This window comes from Fukomys damarensis, unplaced genomic scaffold (assembly GCF_012274545.1).
Source record: "Fukomys damarensis isolate Sample0158 unplaced genomic scaffold, DMR_v1.0_HiC HiC_scaffold_4, whole genome shotgun sequence".
Lineage (NCBI taxonomy): Eukaryota > Metazoa > Chordata > Mammalia > Rodentia > Bathyergidae > Fukomys > Fukomys damarensis.
The window spans coordinates 57,299,886-57,327,867 of record NW_022900916.1 but is presented as its reverse complement, the minus strand read 5'-3'; the positions used below and the strand labels follow the sequence as shown (position 1 = coordinate 57,327,867).

General features: G+C 35.6%; 1 protein-coding gene across 2 annotated transcripts in view; it reads right to left on the bottom strand.

Moving 5' to 3' along the window:
• Col28a1 (collagen type XXVIII alpha 1 chain) overlaps nt 1–27,982 on the bottom strand; it is a 197,379-nt gene that overhangs the window by 25,440 nt on the left and 143,957 nt on the right. For both annotated transcript variants that reach the window (XM_033758283.1, XM_033758285.1), the window contains exons 28-30: nt 1,617–1,685; nt 999–1,079; nt 870–905 (exon numbers count right to left, since the gene is read on the bottom strand). In XM_033758283.1, coding sequence (XP_033614174.1) covers nt 870–905; nt 999–1,079; nt 1,617–1,685 — 186 coding nt within the window. The remainder of the gene's footprint in view (nt 1–869; nt 906–998; nt 1,080–1,616; nt 1,686–27,982) is intronic.

Here is a 27,982-nt window from a genome sequence, read left to right as displayed (position 1 = left end):
TTATATATTATATATATAATATATATATATATTGCTGCTTTACCCACAGTAAGCATCGTTGGAGGTCTGACTGCTGTGGGAATAACAAAGAGAAAAAGGCAGAACACGAGCAGTCTTCTCTGTCACATGTCTGGTTCTCTGCGCTTGTCACCACCTGAATTCCACCTCCTCATCCCAGGAATTTCCTGACACAGTACCTAGAAAGGATCAGCAACTCCAGACTATGACTTAAGGGAATATCAAGAAGGAAAGAAAAATAAAAAGAAAAGGTCCTTCTTAACTTCAGGAAATGTAATGCCTTCATCTCAGAAGGGAGGGATTAGAATTTGCTATAGAAATTATAGAAGCTTCTCACCCATGAGAATTTGAGGAGCCAGCCTTTTATTTTTAATGGTACATGGAAACAAAGAGGAAAATGGTTGTGGGTGCTTAACAAATATTTGTTGAACAGGTGAACCAATATATAAATATAATCCCAATTTTGTGTTTGCTGTTCTCTTCAGAAGTCTTCCTACAAGGAACTAGTTCATGATCAAATAAAACTAAATATCATGTGGACATTTGGCTTCTTTTAAACAGCTCATTTCCTTGTTGCCAAAAACAGCAATGCAATTCCTACCAGGGATAAGAGGAAAACAGTCACATACCTCCACCTGGAGGTGGGCCAAGACTGCCAAGTGCTATGCCTCCTCTCACATTCAAATTCAATTACCTCATGCAACTACATTAATGTTGAGTTGGTGGCAGCCTATCATTTAAATAGCAACTAGAATCCTGCAACAGGAGATTCACAATTCTACAGCTCTGTCATGAAAGTAGTAATTTTGTAAGCACAAGACCCTCAATTATCCCCTACATTAGATACTCACTGTAAGACCCAGGTCTCCTTTTGGTCCTTGTAAACCCTACTTAGTAGAAGAAGAGTAAAAATTAATGTAGGTTAGAACCATTTAAAGTATAAAAATTATAGTAGTAAGACCTGAAAAATCTTTTCTTGCCTGTTTTCCTGGGGATCCAGGCTCTCCAGTTTCCCCCTTTTCACCTTTCTTTCCCACATCACCTCGTTCTCCATGCTCTCCCTTTATAATGTAGTAAAAAGAAAAGTTAAAAATGTGAATATTAAAGCCAAGTAAGAACACTGTATAATTTGATTTATTTATACCTCATATCTGTTGAAGACATGGGGCTCTTATTGATACAAATACATAAAATGAAAACAAAAACACTTTGAGGGCAGTTTATTCGCACTCTTTTGGGTACCACAATCTAATTTATGATGAATCAGAACCTCAAAGCAAAGAGATCTTGAGACACCATCTGTTTAGCCCACTGCCTTTGAGAAATTCAGCTACTGTATAATTTACCAGATTCCTGAATCATATGATATTTCCTATATGTATGTTATAAGGATTTATTCTACTACTAGCTGGTCTTTAAAAGGAAATTTTATAAAATGACTAAGTTTACAGATAGAAAGGCAACATTTAGGATTTAATTTCACATGGATTTCTGAGAGTCATAAGAAGCACGACACACATAGAGATCTTTTTCAAAGCCAAGGTTAAGCTCAGAAGATCTCAAGCCCAAGCATTTCTCTGAAATCTGGAAACACTTACCTTATGGCCTGGAAGTCCATAGCCCATATTGCCTTTTGGCCCTGGAAAACCTTGAGGTCCTTGTTCTCCCTAGATATACAAAAATGAGTTTTCCCATTAATTTCCCAGGAGGACTCATAATATTTTGGAGGTTAGAAATACAGAGCTTCAAAGCTGCATTATAGCATCATCCAAATTTTATAAGAGGATACAAATGTAGACATATAGATCTAAATATAGAAATAGAAATGCATACATATAGATAAATAAATGTGCTCAATGGTTGCCTAGTAAATATTGAATAGCTAAATCTGGGATAAAAGTAAGAGCCCTGAGTTATAATCTTTGCCTATTCTATGGTGCAAATTCCTACCTCAGCTGATTTCAAGCTATGAACATAGCTTGTGAATTCCTTGCGATTCACACACACACACACACACACACACACACACACAAAGCTGGAATTTCAGTTGTGGTATTAAGGGTAGATTTTCATCTTTGCATTTTTGTATTTATTTCTATGTTTAAAGTATATATTAGTAGTGGAGAAAAAGAAGATACAACATAGTACTACCCTTATACCCATTAATACTAAGGAATGTATTTATTAGTTCCATTTATAATAATTTATAAAAACATGTAGGACTTGTTTTGAACTTTCTATACCACATCTTAACATTCTCTTTTGCCTTACCTAAATCACACCGAACAAAAGAGCTTAATGATATTGCACATGAAATAGAAATAATAGACCCTCTGTTCGGCTCACCCCTTTGGCCCAGAACAGCAGAGGATCTCAGCCACGTGGGTACCAACACAGCAGTGTCCATGCTCCTGACCCCCCAAGAACAAGAGAAAGAGGGCCTTTCTGAGGCTTCTAGATGAAAATTGAAGCCCACTGGAAAAGTGAAGAAAATCTCTATGATAAAGGCACACCACACCACCATAGTTGGTAAGTCAGTCAGAGGGACCAGCACCTCACATTGGAACCTGGTCTAACTTCAGGGGAAAGGCAGCTGGAAACTGCAGTAGAACCTTTCAGAGTTCAACCCAAAAGGAGGTCAGAGATCTCAACTTGGGCAGTGCAGAAAGAAATCAGTCTGAACGTCAGGGGACAGCTTCTGGCTTACTGAGACTAATTAGCTTAGATCTGTACACTCCTTCCCACACTGTCTATTATGTCAACAGAGACATACCCTGAAAGAGGGCCTTTATTTCTATTTGTATTTTCTATTTTCAAAGAAATATTTTTATCTTATTTTTAATTGCTTAAGAAATCTTAATGTATCTTTTTCTTTTCTCAAATATTTTTACTGTTTTTAATCTTCTTTTTCTTATCTCTCTCCCTCTCTCTCTCTCTCTCTCTCTCTCTCCCCTACCTTGATCTTCATTTCTCTCCCTTTTTGTTCCTGTTCCTATCCTAATTCAAATTTCTTTTCTTTCTTCTCCTTTTCATCTCTTTTTCCTTCTCTAAATTGCCATTAGTTTTAAAAGAAAGTGATTACAGTTGCTAGCCTCCCTATAGCTGTTTGTTCTGTTCTGTGTATGTTTTGTTTAGTCTTTTCCTCTGCTCTTCAATAGCTTCCTAGAGTTTGTGTGATCTTTTTGTGTCCTATGACCTCACTTCTAACCTCTGTCTATCCTATCTGTATAACCCTCCATCCCCAACTCCTTCTAAGTCCCTATCCTGAAGGGTAAAGTTGCTATATTGAAGATTTTATTCACTATAAACATATTTTTGGCTGGTCCTTGATTTTGATTTAATTAACACAGTTAAAGGCAATAGATCAATAACTACCACAAACTGTCAGTTTCTAAGCTGTGCTTGATGCTATTGTGTAGCTGATTGTATCACGTGGGCATGTTTTGATTGATCCAATCAGTTGTCCTCCCTAGTATAATGAAAATGAGATTGCCTCAGAGTCATGAGAGACTCAAAACCTAAAGACCAGCTATATGTGAAAGATCAATGTATTAATCCAGGAATCAATAAGAGTAGTACCAACAACAAGAATAGAAATGAGAAGATATTTAAATAAGGCAAAGACTTCCACCTCACCAAAGGTAAACTCTGGGGGAAATGGGGTGGAAAAATCTGACAGTCAACCATCTGGACACCCTGAACCAATACCACAGGAAGTAACAAAATAGATGAATGAGACTCTAGAAAAATTCAAAACAGAAATAATTTCCCAGATAAATACAAACATGGTGAGCAGAATGAAAGACATGATTAGAGACTCTAGAACAGAAATAGATTTAAAAAAAAAAATACATGAGCTTAGGACCATGATGGAAACCATGAATGTCCAGCATAGGAAAGAAATAGACACCATGAATGCCCAACATAGGAAAGAAATGGAATCCATGAAATGGATTCAAACAGCTATCCAGGAGATTAAAAACTCCATAGAAAACATTTACAGCAGAATGAACAAATGTGAAGATAGAATTTCATATATAGAAGATAGGATTGCAGTCAGTGACCATGAAAAGAGAGATCTCTTAAAAACAGTAAGGGATCAATGAAAAATTGATCCAACAACTCCTAGATGATGCAAAGAATAACATAAGACTGACAGGAGTCTATGAAGTAGCAGGAAAAAGTACAAATGACTTTAAAAAACTGTTCACAGAATTACTGACAGAAAACTTCCCAAACAGAGGGGTAAAACTTGACATACAAATTAAGAAAGGCATATAGGAGTCCAAGTAACCATGATTAAAAAAAAAGCTATACCTAGACATATAATAGTCAAGATCCCAGAAACCCAACAGAAGAACAAAATATCACAAGCAGTTAGAGAAAAGAAACAAATCGCATGCAAAGTAAAGCCCATCAGAATCACAGCAGACTTTTTAACACAAACCCTCAAGTCAAGGAGAGCCTAGGGTGAGATATTTCAAGTCCTAAAATAAAACAACCCCCAACCTAGACTGATGTATCTTGTAAAACTATCATTCAAAATTGGTGGGGAAATAAGATATTTCTATGACAAAGAACACCTGAAAAACTTCATGAATACCAAACCAGCACTCCAAACAATTGTATATAATATCCTAAAGAAAGACAATGAAGGTCACAACTCTATGAGGCCCAACAGAGCAAATCTATCTGGCAAAGTAAGAAATTAAAGGGGGGGATAAAAAACAATAAGAAAACAACATGACAATGATTAAATCAATGCATATCAGTTAAAACCATCATTGTTAATGGCCTCAATTCACCAATCAAAAGAAATAAGCTGGCAGAATGGAATAAGAAAAAATAATCCAACAATATGCTGTGTACAAGAAATCCACTTAATCCACAAAGAAATTCATAGAGTGAGAGTAAAAGGATGGAAAACAGTTCTCCATGTGACAGAAGCCCAGAAAAAAAAGTGAGGGTAGCTATATTATTTTCATACAGAGATTTCAAACCAAAACTAACTAAGAGAAACAAAAAAGGATGCTACTTCCTTGTAAAGGGAACAATACAAGAGGAAGAGATGACAATCATAAATATATATGTACCAAATACTACTGCCCCCAACTATACAAAACAAATATTATTGGACATGAAAAACAAAATAAACACTAATACAATTGTAGTGGGGGACATCAATACTCTACTAACACAAATAGACAGATCACCTAGACAAAAAATCAACAATGAAATAACAGAACTGAACCAAGTCTTAGAACAAATGGACTTAGTAGATGTCTACAGAGTGTTCCACCCCAGCAGTAGGGGAAGTGGGAGGGGTGGGAGAAAGATAAGAAGGGAAGAGAAAAAATATGAGAAAAAGAAAAACATGGAAACAAAGTTTTTGTAAACAGGGAAAGGTGGAGGAGGCGAAAGGGAGGGGGCAAGGAATGGGGAAAAAATAAGAGCCAAGATATGCCATGTAAAGTACAAGATCCCAATGATGAATGCAATTGTATCATATACCTAAAATGTACCAATAAACTTAATGAAAAAAAATTCATGCTTAGCTTTGTCCCAACCCCAAAGGGCAAACAGAAACACCAAAAGACTGTATTATAATCATAAATTATCACTATGAAGTGTATATTTAGACAAAAGAGGTCCAGGAGGAATTCTACACTTTTATAACAGTTATTCAGAATAATTATTTCTTTACAACATTTTAGATCTCTACAGCAGCTAATACAAAATTTGTTCAATAAAGGTTTATGACTATCTGCCTTTAAGAAGTTACACAATTTCCTAACAGTGTTGAAAGCAATTGTGGCTGCCTCACCACGTCCAGAGGGAAAACTCTGAGAGGAACTAATTACAACATTGAGATCAGTTCAGGAATTTATTTTGTGTAACTTTGCACTATAAACTTTTTTTGTATAATTATCAATAGTAGATATATCATGCAAGTGAGTGTCCTATAGTTAAGGTATTATTTCTTTTTAATTATTAATTTCCCTTCAAAATACTTGAAAAATCTTCCTATAACTTTCAGAGAAGACTATCTAGCTAAAATCCTTTAGCAAGCAAGGCCGTGCCTTAGCTTTACAGAGATGAATACCAACCAATCAGATTTATTTCTTTATAAAACTCAGGAAAATGGTGAACAGTGACTTTAGTATGGGTCATAAGCAACTACAGGAAAGGATCTGCCTATTGGAAGATATAATTAAATCCAAATGTTAAACCTTGCATTTTAATTACTGTATCACTGTATGTTACTCTTAAACCGGTCCTGATAAAAATGTGATCATTATCAGATGATTGCTTGTTCTTTGAGAAAGAAACTATTTGAATATTTTAACAAATTATTTCCTATTACATTACTGATATATCAAGAAATAATAGTTTTTCTTTCTAAATATTTTCTTCATGAAGTACACTAAGAAAAAAATTCAAACACATAGAGATGACAAAAAAAATGTAAAACAGTTACCTAAACTCTTCTCATAGTGTAGAAAAGTAAACAATAAATGTTCTCATTCTTAAAACAACAGAATGCTCACTTATCCACAAAGTCACAATTTTTCTTGGGTCTCTCCTAGAGATGCGCACTATTATTGCAGGGCCACTGGCAAACCCAGGATCTAAAGAAATATGGGAACTTCCAGAGAAAGAGACAGCCTCTGGGCACCTATTCACCTGGTAGAGACACCAGATGTTATACAACCTGATGAGAAAAATTCAGCCAATACTTTTCCCAAACACTAAAGGACAAGGATTGCGTGATATGAAAGGATATTAGTCTACACACACAAGGGAAACTTTCACCTCTCTTCTAGAGACCTTGCCAGGGCACCAGAGAAAGACAGGGAGCAGGAGAGAATCTGGAGAAATCTCCTGTGCTGCAAGCCTGGGAAGGAAATAGAAGTCTCCTGTACCTTGGTCTATTTGGGTTGCTATACCAAGGAATAAGTGACTGATAAATAGCAGCAGTCTATAGTATTTCTTACAGTTCTGGAGTTGGGAGGCCCAAGACCGAGGAATGGAGGATTCAGAGTCAGGTGAGAGCCATTCCCTGGTGATGCCCTCACATGGGTCATGGAATAAGGCAGGTCTCTGGGGTTCTTCTAGGAAACTAATTCTATTCATTAAGGTTTTGCTATCTTGATCACCTCTCAAAAGCCCTACTTCCCACTAACATCACCTTGAAAGTTCGGATTTCAACATGTGAATTTTTGGTGAATTTTGGTGAACACAAACGTTCAGACCAGACCACCCAGGAAGGGCCTAACATGGGCTGTATGGAACAAGAGTCTTCACTCACAGGTGGAAGGGTGGTAAACACTGTCTCCTTTAGGACACAGTTGGAGGAGGAAACAGACTAAAACCTGCAGTGATGAATACTGGATTTGGCTCCTTAGAGCTGCCCAACTGCCCGGGGAGAATCAGGAAACCATGCTTAGCCTAGATCTTTTTTTGTTTTGTTTTGTTTTGGTGTTTTGTTTGAGACAAGGTCTCACTATGTAGTTGAGACTGACCTTGAACTCACTATGTAGCCTAGGCTGGTCTTGAACTCCCAGCAATGCTCCTGCCTCAGGAGTGCTGGTCTTACAGGCATACGCCACCACGCCCAGCTTAGCCTAGATCTTTAGAGAATTCTTATGGATTTATGGAACTCACAGAGCTACACACATTAAAAATTGGATTTCCCTGTATATAAAACATGTCTTTGAAAAATTACAGAGAAAGGCTGGCAACATTGTTCAGTGGTACAGTGCTTGCCTAGCATACAAGAGACCCTGGGTTTGATCTCCAGCACCAAATAAATAAATAAACAGAATTAATGGAACATCTGGCAAAATTTGTATAATGTCTAAAAAGAAATATTGAACTGTGACAGTGTTCTGAGGTTTATTGTTATATTGTGTTATGTAAAAGAATATGCTTGTTTGTAGCAAAAATGCTGAAGTGTTTAAGGGTGATAAGGGACCACACTGGCCACTTATTCTCAAGTGTTTCAGAGAGATAATGGGAATGTTTATATACACACAAAAATAAAACAAGAGTGGTGATATTAGCATTTAGGGAATCTGAGGTATATGGAAATATTTTGTAGTATATTTGCAACTTGTCTGTAAGTGTGAAATTAAAATAAATGCAAAAAATTAAAATAATATCTCAAATGAATGAATGAGTGGAGAATAAGTAAATGCACTAGTGGTTCCGTAAAGATGTCATCTACCATCAAAGCAACAGCTGAAACATATTCATAAACAGAGCAACACAGCAGGAAAGTGAGCATTTAGTGGCTAGTTTCCCTTTCTGTTTGAGTTCTTGCCTCCTAAGTTTGTCAACCCATAGATAATATTGGAGATAATTACAACACAGAAATACGTATTTCCAAGAAAGGGTATGTACTGCTTCATATTTACCTACGGTACTAAAAGCCTCTTTATTAAGGGAAAATGGAAATATACTGTTCTGGGACTTCTCATTGCCTCAGAATAAGTCCTGAAATGGAGAAGCTGAGAAAAATAAATCTTAATGGAATTTTAGCATAAATCCAGGCTCAATTTAGTAAAGACACTTCACTATTTTATGTTTCTCTTTATATCTTTTTCATTTACTGTTGTGCTGTTTTCTTATCGTTTTTCATTACTTGCTCTTTAAAAAAAGATTAAAGTCAATAATTATTATAGGTGTCCAAAGGCCAGGATTTCTAGTTCAAACAGAAGCTTGGCTCAAGATTTGCAGTCCTATCTGAGAAACCAGAGAGCTGGTTACACACAGCAAAGGAGCTTCTGGCTAACCCTCAGTTATTAGCCAGAACATTTTAGACCAAAAGCACTAGCTATAGAAGCCCTAGTGAAAGAAAGAATTTTACCTTTGTAAGCAATTTTCTTTGCTGGGGTGCAAATGTACAACCGCACTATAAGTCTAAATCTATCCCTACTGTTTTACTGTGGTTCTTCAAACATTGCAGAATAATTTTCAAAAATTTATTTGTTCTTCTGCTTCATTCTTTGTTTATTTTTCCTCCTTTCTGATGGTGATTACTGTACTGTTAATCAGGGACCTGAGGAGTTGTAAATTTTTAAAGTGGGCATGAAAGCCTTCTGCTGGCTGGATAAAGAAGTCAGTATTGTATTAAGATGTTGAATCAGTGTTAAGAGAACAGTGAGCTGCCAGAATAGTCATCTAGGGTTTGGCTTGGAATCCAGAAACTATTTTATATTAAAAAGGTTTGTTCTCTGCTTTGTGGACACATCTAATTCATTTGAGAAAGAAAACAGATTTTCCCAATGGCCTTATTAAAGTATCTAAAACTGTACATGTCAATAAAAGGCATTTATGCAGGGAGTTTTAGAAAAGCCCAATTAGTCTGCCATTTTGGCACTGATCTCCCTAAAGTTCTGATCATAGAAAGCTCCTCCTTTAATTAGCTACTGCCGCTTATTATGTCCCTTTGTGCAAAGGACTGAACTAATATTCCTGTTTAATTTCTGTAATAACCCTGGGAGCAAATATAGAAATGAGAAAACCGAAACTTTTGAAATTTTTCCATGTCATCTTGAATTATAAGTGCTTTAACAACAATATTCTCAATAGTAATTCTCTCAAAAAACAAACAAAGGTTCTACTGATTTTCATTCCCCAGGGCTATCCTGACATAGCAAAGCCAGGCAGTTTCCTCCTCTTTAACCTGATAATCAATAGCAGTTTCTAGTTTCTTAAAATCCTTTTCCTTTGTGGAATTGAATTCCTCAAACTTAATGTCACATTTTGATATGTTGACATTCTCTAATGGGGACTAAGACAGCCTAATCTTTGTTCAATAAAGCAGCCCATTTGATTGGAGTAGAATCAATAGTAAGTTAAGTGTTATCAGGCTAGCATTTGCTGGAGTATAGCCCTGGCCAGCATACAGTCCCAGTGGGCTTCCTGGAACAAAAACATGGCTTCATTATATTTCATTTTAATTCAAATGGTGATCTAGTTCCATTGTGTCTGGTAAGGGAAAAGGAAATCATTGACATTTTACAGTCAAGGGCTGACTTTGAGTCTATTCCTAAGAACAGTTTAAACATTTACCATTTGTACTTCTTTCCCTGTGTCTCAGTGAAGGACTTTTGGTAATAGAATTGTCAGTCTCATACTGCAAAGGTTTTAGAATAGCTCCCATGGAAACTTCCATGAGTTGGACCAAGATGCTGCTAACATTAATATTGATAGCTGCACTCATTTCCTATGGCCATATAATGAATCACCACAAATTTAGTGGTGTAAAGCACCACTGATTTATTCTCTTACACTTCTGGAAGTTGGAAATTAAAAACAGCTTCAATGTGACTAAAGACAAGGTGTTAGCAGGGCCAGTCTTTACTGAGGAGATAATCTGTTTCCTTCATTTTTTTGAATTTCTAGTGACTGCCTCTATACTTTTCTCCATGTTTCTCTACTATTCCAGTCTGTTTCCTTAACCTCCTCACCTCTTCTGTGATCTATTCTCTTCTGCCACCCTCTTACTTGCAACTGATAATCCAGGATACTATTTCCCTCTTAGGATTTCATCTGCCATGTAATGGCATGTGTTCATGGACATCTTTGGGAGCAATATATTGTTTAGCCTAACATGGGGACTTTTGTCCTATCATACAAAAATTTAAAACAATTGTTACATTGCCTGTAATTTACCTTACTGTATTTCCATTCAGAAAACATAGTATGTGTATGTGAAAGTTGATTTAATTTACTCTCCAGGATGTTGAGTTAACCCTTGAAATATAGTCATTCTCTGCACAATGACATTTTGTTTAACAGACAGCATGTACAATAGTGGTCCCATAAGACTAGAATGGAACACAAAAGCTGTATCCATCCTAACTGCCATAATTTCATAGCATGACACACTATTCACATGTTTGTGAGGTCTTACTATGCTGCCAGTCACCTTAACGTATAGTGCATACAATTATGTACACTATTTAAGACAGGCATGGTGGTGCATATCTGTAATCCCAGCACACAGGAGGATTAGAAGGAAGGATCACCATGAGTTCGAGGCAAGCCTGGGCAATGTATATTGTTTAAAACTGATAATCATAAACAATGAATGTTACTGGTATGTTTTTACTATCTTATATTTGGTATCATTAAGTTAGAATGTACGCCTTCTTTAAAAAAACCTACTGTGAAAGAGCATGCCATGTTATCACAGCAGGAGCCTCACATATCTTGTGTTTGCTACATGGCTTAATCACATCAGCAGGCTGTGTACCATCCAGCTTGTGTAAGTATACTCTGTAATGCTTTTACAATGATAAAGCTGCCTAATGACATTTCTCACATCATATCCCCATCACTAAGCAAAGCATGACTGAACCCTAATTGGTAGTTCACTCTTCCAAAATATGTGCATCAATTATTCCTATCTGAATTTTCTCTAGAAGGATAAAGAAAGTAATTTATTGTAGTTAAATAAGGAGTGTTCAACACATGTAGGAGTTAGAAATGTGTTTGAGTACCTTTCCCCTTGCATGAACAGGCATGAGTCAGGTAGGCCCACCAGCTAAATACTGGTAGAGGGCCCTAATTTTAGAACTCCATTGAAAACAAGGGCCTCCTACTCTTATCCCACAATGAAGAAATTCATTAATTGGTCCTGACCTGGAAATATGGTTGTATTTGCCGAAAGTGATCATTTTATGCAGTACTTGTAAAATGCCTAAGAATACATAGAATTGGAAATTTGACCAATCTTTCAGTACAGGTTGTGTATGTGTGTGGGCGCATACACCTGCTTTATAACCAGCTAAACTTAGAGAAGAATTCTACCTGAAACTTGCTTTAATTGCAACATGCCACCTGAAATAGCAGGCCTGTCTAGGAAGAAGCAGATAATTCCTACTGACTTCTAATCTTCAGAGGCCATTGCTACTCAACAAAGAGAATCTAACAAATAGTAAATATCCAAACTGGGCTTGTTCAGCTCACAATAGTTACAACCAAATTTTCTCACTGTGTAGATACTATCTCCCTTTGATAATTTATCTTGAAGTTTTAATCTCTTGTTCCATTTTTTTCTATTTATTAATTACTATTGGATAATAAAACAATTGAATAAACAACAAATGAACATTTACAAGGGACCTCAACAACAGTAAAGCCACTTAAACAAACCGTTTGACTACTTCATGAACCTGGATCACTATTATGATTTTCTATTGAACTGGTAGAATTTAGTCTTGCTTTCTATGATAAATTTGTCCTTATTTTAAATTCTAGCATTAAATGCATTGATAGGTCACAGTACAAAGAGCACAATGGCGTTGAGGGGTTTGAACAGCTGGTCCCAGCTGCATACATTAATGTGTCCTGCCCTCCTGTCTAAATAGCTGTTTGTAAAACAAATTTTATGCCAAAGTGTATGAATATCTCACATAATGTTTGAATATACTTGCACCACAAATGATAAATACAAAGAGACAAGTTGGCTCATGGCAATCGGCTGTGTTAGGGCCAAGGATGTCTGGAATGCTCCCCTTGCTGGCCATCTGCACTACAGTCTCCTGCTACTCCTCCACCCCTAGAGTTTCTACAGCTGTTCAGTTGTCAGTTTGGTTTGACTACTCTGATGCCTTCCTGCGGATCCTTGTATCCTCAAACTAGACATATACCAAGGCCCTACACTTTTCCCTGTACACTTAATAAGTTTGTAAACACCTACTTTAGTTATGACCCTGTAAGGGTATAATGTCCAATTCTCTAGTCTTCAATCTTGCCCTGTCTCTAAACTCCAGGCTTAACTTCACATCCACTCTCTAGATCTTTCCACATGTTCTGCACTTCAGAACTAAATCTATCAAGCACAGAAATCCTTAGCCACATTTGCTTTCCCCAACTCACCCAGGCTTGGCATTCTCTGTGTCTTAACCTCTGTGTTTCCCTCAAGCAGCCTCACCCAATTTGTGGGCAAGTTCTAGCCCTCCAACCACATCTAAGAAATCTTCCCTGGTCTGTGCTAATCCCAGCCCATATGATCACCCCCATATCATACTGCACCTCTCTCACACCACACATTTCATAACAGGTCTGGATGCTCACCTAATTATAAACTCCCAAAGCAGAGGCAGTTCATCCAACCTGTCTTTCTACCTTCTAAGCTACCTATTTCAGGGTGCTGCATAGCATGCTGCACTAGAGAAAGCAGAGTTTAACTTTCCTTTTGGTGGAAATTGCCTAGAGATCATGTAGCTTAAACTCTCTCATTTATACTCACAAATTCCAAGGGTGCTGAGGTACCTTTCAATTTAAATCAAACCACAGTTCATGGTGAACTTTTGGAGTCCGATGTGGAAAATATATAATAAAATAGGCACACATGAAAAAGTGTCAGCAGATATTTTATCATATGACTGAAAAGAGGTTTAGAACCATATCTTTGGGCCTGGAAGGGGAAGTCCAGAGAACTACAGACCAATTTCCCTAATGAACATAGCTGCAAAAATCCTCAACAAGATACTGGCAAACAGAATACAGAGTGTCATCAAGAAGATCATACATCCTTACCAAGTCAGATTTACCCCAGGGATGCAAGGATGGTTCAACATTTGCAAATCAATAAGTGTAATACACTATATTAACAAAGTCAAGGACAAAAATGATATGATCATCTCAATAGATGCAGAAGATGCATTTGAAAAAATTCAACACGCACTCATGATTAAAAACCGTGCAAAAAATTGGAATAGGTGGTTTTTATCTCAACTTGATAAAGGCTATCTATGAAAAACCAACAGCCAATATCATACTAAATGGTCAAAAACTGAAAACCTTCATGCTAAAATCAGGAACAGGACAAGGATGTCCACTATTACCACTCCTGTTCAATATCATTTTGGAAACATTATCCAGAGCAATTAGACAAGAGAAAAAAATAAAAGCAATAAAGATAGGAAAGGAAGAAGTTCAACTGTTACTATTTGCTGATGATATGATACTCTACATAGAAGACCCAAAAGGCTTCTAGACTTAATTGACAGAATCAGTAGAGTAGCTGGATACAAGGTCAACACTCAAAAATTAATAGACTTTTTGAACACAAGGGATAGACCCACTGAGAGAGAAATTAGTGAAACAATCTCTTTCACATAAGAAAAGAGGAAATATCTAGGAATCAATCTAACAAAGGACACAAAAGACCTCTACACTAAAAATTACAGCACTCTGAAAAAAAGAGATAGAAGAGTATATCATAAAATGGAAAGACATCCCCTGTTTCTGGGTAGGAAGAACCAATATAGTGAAAATGGCCATACTTCCAAAATTATACAAATTCAGAGCAATCCTGATTGAAATCCCAATAGCCTACTTCATAGACCATGACAAAACAATCCAAAAATTCATTTGGAACCAGAAGACACCTATAACTGCAAACACCATTCTAGGCAACAGAGACATTGCAGGAGATACCGCAGTTCCCAATTTGATACCATACTACAAAGCCACTGTGATAAATAGATCATAGTACTGGCAAAGAAAAAGACCTAAGGACCAGTGGAATAGATTAGAAGATGCAGAAACAACTCCAGATGTACTTAGCTACCTCATCTTTGACAAAGGAGCCAAGTGAACTCAGTGGAGGAAAAGATAGCCTCTTTAATAAACAGTGTTAGAAAAACTGGATTTCAACTTGTCAAAGATTAAAATTGGACCCATATCTTTCACCATGAACTAAATTAAAATTGAAGTGGACTGAGGATCTAAATATTAAAACAGAAACACTGAACTTGCTGGAAGGTAAATTAGGTAGAACTCTCAAAGATATTGGCATAGGAAAAGACTTTAAGAACAAATCCTCAGTAGCATGGGAACTAGCACAAAGAATCAACAACTGCGATCTCATCTTATTAAAAAGTTTTTAACATTACAAGAGAAATCACCAATAGAGCTAAGAGACAAGCTATAATGTAGGAAAAAATTTTAGCAGCTCTTCCTCAGACAAAATTCTACTATCTAGAATATATAAACAACTCAAAAAAATTAGATCCCCCAAGTATAAATACTCAATTAAAAAATGGGCATCTGAAATGAACAGACAGTTCTCAGACAAAAAGTAAAAGAATCAAATAAATATATAACAAGATGCTCAACATCACTGGTCATTTGAGAGATGCAGATGAAAACAATACTGAGGTTACACTTCACCCCAGAAAGAATGGCTGCTATCATGAAATCAACCAATAACAAATGTTGGCAGAGCTGAGGGGAGAAAGGAACATTTCTCCATTGTGGGTGGGAGTGCAGACCTCTGTAATCACTGTGAAAATCAATATGGAGATACCTCAAACAACTAGGTTTGGAAGTCCCATTTAACCCTGCTATCTCTCTGCTGGGTATCTTCCAAGAAAAATTAAAAGAATCATACCACAGTGATAATATGTGCACCCATGTTTATAGCAGCAAGTTGGTAAAACTTGCCCAATTGCCAACAAACTGGAGACTGGGGTTTTTTTATTATATATAAATTGGAGTACTACTCAGCCATAAAGAATGAGAAACTAGAGACATTTACAGATAAATAGGTGTGCACTGAGGTGATACGCTTAAGTGAAATAAATAGGACACACATGTAAATACCAAATAGTTTCTCTGGTGTGAAAAACTAAAAGTGTAGATAAGGTTCAAATATTATAATTGATGATGTGAAATAGGAAGAAAATTTCTAAAGGAATAGGGGAAGTCTAAAAGGTAGGGGAAAGGAGTGAAGGGAAAAGAAAAAATATGAAAAAAGGGAAAACATAGAAACAAAGTCTTTGTAAAGAGGGAAAGGTTGAGGGGGTGAAGGGATGGTAAGGGAACAGTGAAAAAATAAGAACCAAGATACATTGCGTAAAGGTACAAGATTGTAGTGATGAATGTCACTCTACTGTATACCTAAAATGTACCAATAAACTTAATGGAAAAAAATAAAATAAATGTTCATTCTCTTAGTTAAAAAAAAAAAGAGCTCAGGTCCTAATAGATTCAGTGTCAAATTCTAGAAGAACTTTAGAGCAGATCTAATGCCACTGCTCTTCAAAGTCTTTAATGAGATTGAAAAGTAATCAGGAATCCCAAAGTCATTATTGGAAGCAATTCTGGGCAACAAAGACAAGGCAACAGGCATCACAGTCCTGGACTTCAAGTTATACTAAAAGGCTACAGTGAATTTTTTTTAAAAGTACAGTATTGCGGGGGCAAAAGATCCTTAGATCAATGGAACAGAATATAAAATACAAGGACAACTCTGGGAACATGCAGCTATGTTTTCTTTGATAATGGGTCAAACTTGCTTTGCTAGATGAATAATAGCTCTTTAACAAATGCTACTGAGAAAACTGGCTATCCAGTTTTATGCCTAAGGTTGAACCTAGATCTGTATTCTCACTACACAATAAACTAAAATCAAAATGGATCAAAATTCTAAACATTAGAACAGAAACATTTAGTCTTCTGGAAGACAAAATAGGTAAAACTCTTGAAGAAATAGGTATAAGCAAAGACTTTCTGGGGAAAAAAAGTTGCATAAGAAATAACACAAAGAATTAACAAATGGGATCACATCAGATTAAAAAGCTTTTGTACAGCCAAGGAAATGACCAACAGAGTAAGAGAAAACCTACAGAATGGGAAACTTTCTTGCCAGCTACTCCTCAGACAAAGAATTAATACACAGAATAAAGAACTCAGAAGAATAGACCTCCAAATTTAAAAACCCAGTTAAAAATGGGCATCTTAGGTGAAGAGAAACTTCTGAGATGAAGAAATACAAATGGTGGTCTGGGGATTTAGCTCAGCAGTTCTGCCACCTGCTTCGCAAGCACGAGTTCCCAAGTTCAATCCCTGGTACTGAAAAGAAAGAAAGAGAGAAAAGATGAAAGAAAGAAAGATGGCCAATATATATGTGAAAAAAATCACTGGACATTCAAGAAATACAAGTTTAAACAAAACTGAGATTCCACCTCACTCCAAAAAAGTATGGCAACCATCAAGTAAGCACCAATAACCAACGATGGTGAGGCTGTGGGAAGAAAGGAACATTTCTTCATTGCTTATGGGACTGTAAACTGATACAACTACTATGGAAATCAGTATGGAGATTCCTCAAAAAACTAAAAATAGAAATTTTATTTGACCCAGCTATTCCACTTCTAGGTATCTTCCCTAAAGAGTTAAGGACATCATACCACAGTGATGTCTGCATACCTATGTTTATAGCAGTGCAATTCATAATGCCTAATATTGGAAACTGTATGTCCATCAACAGAAGAACAGGTAAAGTAAATGTTATAGTTATACACAGTGGAGTACTACTTTGCTATAAAGAATAAATGTGAGTTATTTGTAAGAAAATGGATATATCTTGAGACTATAAAGTGAAGTGTCAGTCCACCATCATTGCTCAAGCACCAAGAAGGTAGCCACGTGGGCACTCCTGAACCCCCCAACACCCCCAATCCCCCTGCACTCTCAGACCTCCTAACTGTGCCAGTCTTTGGACCTACTCTGCAGAGGCAGTGGTGGTCATAAAGGGTATTTTTCTGAGTTCCCAACTATGAACATCTTTAAAGAAAGGGTGTGGGAAACCTGTAGTAGAACTGTGTGGAGTTCAACCATTCAGGAGGTCAGGAAACTCAATCTGGGCCTTACAGCCTGAGGTCAGTCTGCATCATGGGGTTCTGACATCAGCTAGCTGAGAACAGGGGTCTTGGTTCTGCACATGGCTGCACATATTGTATATTATGACAGTAGAGATATAGTCTGAAAGAGGCCCTTCAAATTCATTTTTTTCTTTCTTTTCCTCAATCCACACTACAAATTCTTTCTTTTTTCTATCCTCTTTCTCCAACTCAGTATCTTGCTCCAACGTATTATCCCTCATCTCCCTTTCTGTTTCTGCTCCTGCCCTAACTCAGATTTCTTCTTTTATAATTTTTTCTTTTCTTTATGTTATTTTCTTCTGTCATTCTACCTCACACAGGGGACAGTGGTTTCAAGGGAAAGCGAGCTCCAATTACTGTTAAGGGGATACATTCTTGTCCTTATACTTGTACTCTGTCTATCCCTTTTGAATTTAACAGTTTCTGAAAGATTGTGTGGTTATTCTATATCCTCTGGCTTCACTTGAAACCTTCTCTAATTCTTTTATTTATCTACTCATCTCATCCTAGCTCTACCTGAGCCCCCATCCTAAATGGTAAATATACTATGTTGAAAAGTTTGTTCACCGCAGACATGTTTTGGACTGCTTCTTGATTTCAATTTAATTCACATGGTTTAAGGGTGATAGACTAGTGACTACCACAGGTGATCAATTTCCAAGTTGTGCTTGATCATATTGTGTTGCTGATTGTATCAGTTGGGATAAAGGATTGTAGTTGACTTGATGAGCTCTTTTCTCTGATGTTATGAAGATGAGAATGTCTGTAGATTGTTAGAGACCCTGAAGCTAGGATGCAACTATATTTGGAAGATTTGAGTGGTAACCCAGAGATTAAACCAAGGACAGCCCAACAACAAAAATAAAAATGAGAAAACACTTAAGCAAGACACAAAGACAGACTTCAAATTCATCAATGGCAAACAGTAGGGCAAAGGAGGATGAAAAGGCTCATAGTGAACCACCAGGACACCCTGAACTCAAAGCACAGGAAGTAACAAAACAGATCAATCAGGCTCTAGAAAAATTCAACACAGAAATAATTTCCCAGATAACCATAGAGATGGTGAGCAAAATTGAAGTCATGATTCAAGACTCTAGAACAAAACTGAGAAAAAATAGACGAGCTCAGGACCATGATAGAAGCCATGAAGACTCAGCATAAGAAAGAAATGGAAACAATGAATGCCCATCATAGGAAAGAAATGGAATCCATAAAACAGATTCAAACAGATATCCAAGAGATTAAACACTCTATTGAAAGTATATGCAACAGAATAAAAGATTGAGAAGATAGAATTTCAGGTATAGAAGATAGGATCGCAGTCAGTGACCCTGAAAAGAGAGGTATCTTAAAAACAGTAGGGGATTATGAGAAATAACAACTCCCAGATGATGCAAAGAAGAATAACATAAGACTGATAGGAATCCATGAAGTAGCAGGAGAAAATACAAATGACTTTAAAAAGCTGTTCACAGAATTAATGACAGAAAACTTCCCAAACAAGGGGAAGAAGTTGACATATATATAAGTGAGGCATATAGGACTCCAACTAGCCACAATAAAAAAAAAAAAGAATTTACACCTAAACATATAATAACCAAGATCCCAGAAACCCAACAGAAGAACAAAATACTACAAGCAGTATGAGAAAAGAAACAAATCACATGCAAAGGAGAGCCCATCAGAATCACAGCAGACTTTTCAACACAAACCCTTAGGTCAAGGAGAGCCTGGAATGAGGTATTTCAAGGACTAAAAGAAAACAACCTCCAAACCTAGTCTGATGTATCCTGCAAAACTCTCTTTCGAAATGGATGGGGAAATAAGATACTTCCACGACAAAGAACACCTGAGAAACTACATGAATACCAAACCAGCACTACAAGTAATTCTAAACAATATGCTAGAAAAAGACAATGAAGGTAGCAATACCATGAGGCCCAACACACCAAATCATATAGGCAAGGCAAGAAACTAAAAGGAGAAGGCAAAAGAGTCAACAAAAGGACAATAACATGACAATAATAAGTCAGTACATATCAGTTATAACCATCAATGGCAATGGCCTCAATTCACCAATCAAGAGAGATAGACTGGCAGAAAGGATTAAGAAGCAAAATCCAACAATATGTTGTATACAATAATGAATCTGATGCTGCAAAAATAAAAGGGGGTGGAGGGAAGGGGGAAAAAAAGAAATGAAATGCTTTTTGCATATGTACCAATTCCCTACATTGAATGTAATCATTATGTACTGTAGATACATGCTAATACAAATCTAAATAAATAAGTAAATAAAATATTTTATGGAGGTTCCAGTACACATATGAGAAAATATGGGACAAATTTTCCAATACTATTTAAGATAAGGCAACATATTTATGTATTATGTAACATCCACTTACTGGCCTACTACACAGTTATCAACATATAATAAAGAATGACTTGGAAGTCATGCATGTTATATTGACTGAAAAGACACAACTCAGGAAAGTTATGTATAAATGACTTGAAAGGATGTTGGGCTCTCCATGTGTGTATATACAGTCAAATGTTCTGAAGCTGCATACAACACTCGAACTGTGAGGATTACTACAGAGTAGGAGTGCAGAAGAAAAGGAGACTTTCACAATTTCCCATGATATGAGGAATGTGATATCACAAAGTATGCAAAAATTTCATATGTAAATTTTTAAAAAGCTTTTTGAATTTGTTGCAACATGATTGGAAGGTATGCGATCTAAGAATGTGTTTCCATTCCTGGGAATTTCTGAAGAGCATGTATGGTCAGGCACCCTTAATAACATTGCAGAATGATTCTTCTGTTGGAAGAGAGAGGGTTTAGAAGTGGTTCAAGAACATGCCTAAAAATTCCATTCTCTTAGTATCACATACAAAGTTATCCTCATTTCCTATTGTTCCCATTATTATACAATATACTGTGACATCTTCTACCATGTAAAAAAGAAACCTTACCTAATCACACATGGCTCTATTACTTTATATTTATGCTTCTTTTTTAGAATGTTGCCTCTATACTATGTCATCATTTCTCACCATTCAATACTTTTTAAAATATCTTATTTTTCAGAAATTTCAGACTCAGAAAAAGTACAAAGAAAATACAATTATTTCCCATATTCTCTTTACCCCGATTCATTAATTGTTAAGCTTTTTCACATCCTTTCTCTCCCTCTCCATCCCTGTCTCTCCCCCACCATGTGTATTACAGCTCTTGTCAAGGTCATTGGTGACTCAGCTATCAAATCTAATGATCATGTTTCAGTTCTCATCTGATCAACAGCACCAAATTAACTATCCTTAAAACACAGCTTCACTTGCTTTCTGGTCTGCCACTTTCTCTTGGTATCCTTTCCACTCACTGGCTACCCCATCTCAGGGCCCTTTGCTAGATCTTCCTTATCATAAAAATCACCAAACACTAGAAGGTAGCTGGGTCCAGTCGTAGGATTTCCTCTCTTCTATATCTATTCACTCTCCACATGTGGTCATCTAGTCTCAAGACTTTAAATACTACCTACATACCTTGAAGAAAATTTTACTTCTGTCCTAACCTCTCCTCTGAACTCTAGATTTCTATCCTTAGATTCCTACTTAGTAACTCCCTTGGAAGGCTTTGCTTTATAGGCCCAATTTAAAAGTTTGATTTCGTCTATATCTACCCACTTTTTATAATGTCTCTCACTTCAGAAAGTGGCAACTCCATCATTCCAGTCATTCTGGTCAAAAATCTTAGTCTTTCCTCAAATACCTTATTTATATTATATCCCTTAATCCATCTAAAAACAAAACCACTTCCTACTACTCCCACTATTACCACCCTTGGCTAAACCATTACCATGTCTCACTTGTTTTTTTACAATAGCTTTCTATCTCACCTCTTTTTCTTCTACAGACTAGCTGTCTTCCAGAACTACTCTTTTAAGATATGATTTCTATCATATCATTTTTCCATGTGAAACTGTTCAAGTGCTTTTCATATCACCCACGGCTCTCTATCTCCCAGTCAAGATGCCATTGGTGTTTCTCAAATATACTGAAAATTATTCTTACTCCAAATTCATAAGAACCTCTCAAGTTTTTCCTACAGAGCCACGTCATTACAGAACAACTTCACAACAGTGAGTGGATGGGAAACACAAGATAGTTGCAGAGAGTATATGGGCTAGACAAAGACCCAGTGAGAAATTTAAGATCAGGTTGGGAAAGATATGGGTCCCACCTTCTACAGTGGGAAGCCAGCCCCAGTATATATGGCTTTCAGAGATAACTGGGTCTGACAGTGCTGACATTAAGTCCAGAAGTCTGCTTGAAGCCCTGCCTTGCTACCTATATTCAGCATGGAGATTACTGATCTTATTGCTTTCTCTCTTTACTAACATTAGCAAGGTCACATCTTGGCTTGGAAGGCTACTAGACCAGGGGTATATGGGCACAGGGGCCTTTGGAGCATAGGGAGCTCACAAACCAAAGGCCATAAAGCTTGGTGAAGAAAACTGACTTGCTGGATTCTAAGACTGCAGACACTGGAGAGAAACCACTCATTCAACAATACAGAGGATTTTTTTAATGAATTTTCTTTTTTGTTTGTTTGTGGACTTGCAGGATTTTTTTCTTTAATTTTTTTCTACTTGCTTTTCTCTTTTCTTTGTTTTCTTTTTTCTTGCTCTCTTCTGTTACTTTTATCTAATTCTACTACTTTTACTTCCTAATATAATACTTTATCTCATATTTTTTTCTCCTTTTCATCATCCATTGTTGTTTTTAGAGTTTACTTCTTTCATTATCCTGTTTCCCACATCCTCTATCTAAACTAAGCATTAAGCTTGACAAATCTTTAGATAGTTAACTCTATGCTATTTTTGTGACTTCTTTGCTATTGTGAGTGGAGCTATTCTATATCAATATTTGGCTCTTTTCTATGGTTAAGAGGGGTATGTTATTGGTTCTTACAGTATATTGATACGATTTGTCTTTGATGCTATTATTATTGTTGATTTTGTTGCTATTACTAGGGTGGTACAGCATTACTATTAATTGGTATTTTTCTGTGTCCCAACATCTAGCTCACCTTACTGGCATTAATAATACTGCAGTCTGCTGAGGGAAAACTGGGTGCTGGGCCTACCCTCCCAAATTAATGGAGGTGATTGGATCTTGGGAAATAGGCAATATAGCCACACCCAGAATTTATCATTAAAAAGCTCATAGTAACTAAGAGATCTCTATACTAGCAACAAAATGAATCTACTATAATCAACCTATAAACCTCAGTAAAACCAAAAAGAAACATGATTAGACAAGGCAACAAAATGACTCCAAAATTTACCAATTACCCCAAACAGAATCTATATAGGGCATCAAGGAGGAGGAAATCAAAAGCTATGATGCTGAATTATTCAAAAAAGTAACATAGGAGATTTAAAAAATAGATCAACAAACTACTTGCTTAGTTCAAAGAAGATATAACTAAGCAGAAAATGGACTTGATAAGCAAAACAATAAGCAAGTTTATAGAAGACAGTAATAAAAAGCTAGCTGAGCTAAACAAAGTGACAAAAATATGAATGACCAGTTTAGCAGGGAATTAGAGTCCATAAAAAATACCAAACAGAAGTTCAGGAGATTAAAATTTCTACTAAAAGTATGGGAAGTAAAAGTGAGAAATGTGAATATCAGACTAGAAAATACGGTTGGTGTCAGTGACCAGCTACTCAGAGATTCTGCAAAAGAACAAGAGAACATAAAAACTGGATCCAACAGCTGCTACATGACACAAAAACATGAATCTAAGATAAACTAGAATTAATGAAAGATCAGAAGATAGCACAAATGACATTTAAAAAGTTGTTTTCAGGGGCTGGAGATTTAACTCAGCAGTTTCGCTGCCTGCCTTGCAAGCACAAGGACCTGAGTTCAATCCCCAGTACCAAAAAAAAAAAAGCTTTTTTCAGAAATGATAGCAGAAAATTTTCCAAATACAGGGAAAGAATTTAACACACACATGATTAATACATATAAAAACCAAAATAGCCAAAATCAGGAAAGAACCACGCTATGATATGTCATAATTAAAATACCAGAAGTCCAACACAATCTTAAAATCTTTTAAAGAAAAATAACAAATAATATACAAAGGTAAACCCCTTAGAATTACAACAGACTTCTCAACACAAACCTAAAATCCCAGTAGGGCTTGTAGTAAAGTGTTTCAAGCCCTAAAAGAAAAAACCTCCAACCTAGACTGATATGTTCTGCAAAATTGTCTTTCAAAATTGATGGAGAAACAAGGTATTTCCATGACAAAGAGCACCTTAATAAATTTATGACCACCAAACCAGCACCGCAAAAAAATCTCAAGGATCTCCGGAAAGAGACAATAAAGAAAACAATGGCAAAAAAAGTCTAATAGAATGACTGCACTGGGCAAAGTGAGAAGTTGAACAGAAGGGTAGAGGGGGAATCAGCAACAGGAAAATAATTCAATAATAGAAATAATCTATAATGACTTTCTATAATAACTATAATAATAGAAATAATATATAATAACTCTCAATGTGAATGGCTTCAATTCCCCAATCAAAAGACACAGATTGGCAGACTGGATCAAGAAATAAAATGCAACAATATATTTATACAAGAAACACATTTAATCCAAAAAAATTATAAACTAAAAATTGAAGGATGAAAAACAATATTCCATGCAAATGGAAACTGAAAACAAGCAGGAGTAGTTATACTATTTTCATACAAAGTTGAGTTCAAGATAAAACTGATCAAAACAGGCAAAGAAGATCACTAAATATTACTTAAGGGAACAATTCAACATGAAGAGGTAACAATTATAAACATTTATCAACAAAACATCAGTACATCAAACATCATAAGCAAATACCACTATACATAAAGACCAAATAAATATCAACACAATTATAGCACAGGAATTTACTATCCCACTGACACAAATAGACAAATGAACTACAAACAAAACAAGAAAACCAACAAAGAGTATTAGCATTGATTCAAACTTAAAATAAATGGATTGAACAGCAACAAAGTTTTCTACCCAAAAACAGAATATGCACTATTCTTACTAGCACATGGAGTTCTCTCCAAAATAGACCATACATTAGCCCATAAAGCATGCTTAAATAAATAGAAAAGAATCAAATTTTATGCATATTATAAGATTATAGGATAATGAACTAGAAATCAATGGCAAAAGAAACAACAGAAATGATGCAAACACATGGAAATTACACAATACAGTCTTGAATAATCAACAGGAAAAAAACTAGATACTTTCTAGAGTCAAATGATAATGTCAGTAGAATATACCAGAAGTACAGTACACAATGAAAGATATTCCAAAAGAGATGCTTATAGCCATCAATGCCCATAACAGAATAACAGAGTGAGTCCAAATAAATAACCTAATGATACACCTTGAGGTCACAGAAAAACCAGTACCATCCAAATACAAAGCTTACAAGAAAGGAAGGATAATGATCATAGTAGAAATTAATTAAATTGACATAAAAATACAAAGAATTAAAGAATCAAAGAATTCATTTTTTTAAAGAATAAGTAAAACAGACAAACTGCTACACAATCTTACCCCAAAAAAGGAAAGGATCTAAATCAATGCAGTTAGAAATAAAAAAGATTCAATCGCAACAGACACTGCTGAAATCCAAAAGATAGTTAGTAACTACTTCAAATTGGAGAATTCAGAAGAAATGGATAGATTCCTACATATGTATAAATTACCGAAATTGAACCAAGAAGATGTAAAGTCCTGGAATAATCCAATAACAGATAATGAAATTAAACCAGTAATAAAAAATCTACCAAGAAAATACAGTAGCCAATTAATTTACCACTGAATTCTACAAGAATGGCAGGGAAGATCTAACACCAATATTCTTCAGACAACTCAATAAAATTAAAAGAAAAGCACTTCCAAAGTCATTCCTGAAAGCTAGTATTACCCTGGTTCCAAAACCATAAACGGACCCAGTTATAGGTCAATCTCTTTAAAGAAAATAGATGCAAACATCCTCAACAAGATATTCACAAATAGAGTTTCACAAAACATCAAAAAGATCACACATTATGACCAAGTAGGCTTCACCACAGGAATGTAAAGATAGTTCAATATATGCAAATCAATAAATGTAATCCATGTAATAAATATAATCCATCAACTAAACAGAAGTAAAGACAAAAATCACATGATAGATGCAGAAAATTCTCTTTACAACATCCATTCATGATTTAAAATGGTAAACACCTTGCCTCAACCTCATAAAAACCATTTATGATAAATCTACCGCCATTCAATTGCTGAAAGATAAAATTGGCAAAATTCTTGGAGACAGAAGCATAGCAAGAACAGAGCCCCAATTACATGAGAAATAACATCAATAACCAACAAATGGGATTATATTAAATTTTAAAAAACTTTTGCAGAATAAAGGAAACAAACAACAGAGTGAAGAGAAAACCTAAAAAACTATTCCTCAGAGAAATAATATCTAGAATAAAAAAAGAACTAAAAAAATTAGAACTCTCAAACATAAAAGACCCAATAAAACATGAGCAACTGAAATGAATAGACATTTCACAGAGAAATGAATAGACCTTTCTACTTCACAAAGAGACATTTGTATACAAATGGCCAATGAATACATGAAAAAAATGTTCAGCATCTCTAGTCATTGGAGAAATACAAATTAAAACAACACTGAGATTCAATCTTATTCCAGGAAGAATGGCCATCATCAAGAAATCAAATGATAACAGATGCTGGAGAAGCTGTTAAAAAAAAAAAAAAAGGAACCCTTCTACATTGCTTCTGGGAATGTGGACTAATATAACTACTACGGAAATCATCCTGAAGTTTCTCCAAAACTGAAAGTGGAAATTCTATTTGACCTAGTTCTTCTTCTTCTTCCCCCAAGAGTTAAAGACATATTATAGTGATACCTGAATAACCATGCTTATAGCAGAACAACTCATAATAGATAAAGGATAAAGGAACTGTGATTATATATATATTATACATATAATATGTGTCTATATTATATATAATATGTGTCTATGTTATATATATATATATATAATATGTGTATATATTATATATATGCCATAAAGAATACACTTGAGTCATTTGTAGAAAAATGAATGCACTTTAAGACCATAATGTTATGTGAAATAAATGAGACACAAATACTTAAATATTGCATGGTTTCTTTTATATAAGAAACCCAAAATACAAACAAAGAACAAAATAAAAGTAGATAATAGGAAATAGAGAGATACAGAAAAGGGAACCAAAAGATGAAAGGAAGGGGAGCTGGAGGACAAAGTGGAAAGAGATGAAAAAAGAATTAAGATGTGTATGTATATGAAACAACTTCCCACCATTATGTACTACAAACATGTATTAATAAAATTTAAAATTAAAAAATAAACAAAAATATAGTATATAACACATATTGATATGGACCAAAGACCACAGTGACTGGTGAGGTTGCTCTATCAGTGTTCAGCATGTGACCTCCATACATTCATTCCATTATTTATTATTCATTCATTGAACAAATATTTATTAAGTGTCTACTCTATGCATGACCCTCCTCTAGGTGCTAGAGACTAGAGACATATTAAAGGAACAAAGTCCTCACTCTTTCTATTGGGAGACAACAGATGATAAACCAAGTAAAAAAACAAGTATTTTCAGATGCTTGTGCTATGAAAACAATAAGATAGGATAATATAATAGAATGCCTGATAATGGGGTGGAGACATGATAGTGTGGCCAGGGATGATCTCCCCATGGAGGTGACATCTGAACTCAGACTTACATGCAGAGGAGAAACCAACCATATCAAATGTCAAGGTAGAAAATATAACAGTGCAAAATCCCTATAGAAGGAGTAAACTTTGAGAAATAACACAAAAGCCAATATGCCCTGATTATGCTGAGTGAAAAAAACAGATAAAAAGTAAAGTCAGCGAGGTGGGCAACATCCAGATCATAAACAGCATTGTGGCAATTTTCTGTGATTCGGGGTTTTTAAAAAATATTATATGAAGATTTTGGAAGCTTTTTAAGCAAGGAAGTAATATAGACTTAATTATTTCTCTGAAATACCACTCTAAATTAATGTGGGACTTCTGGAAATGACCAAAAAAAAAAAGAAGAAGGAGAAGAAAGAAAGAAAGAAAAACAAAATTGAAGCTAAAAA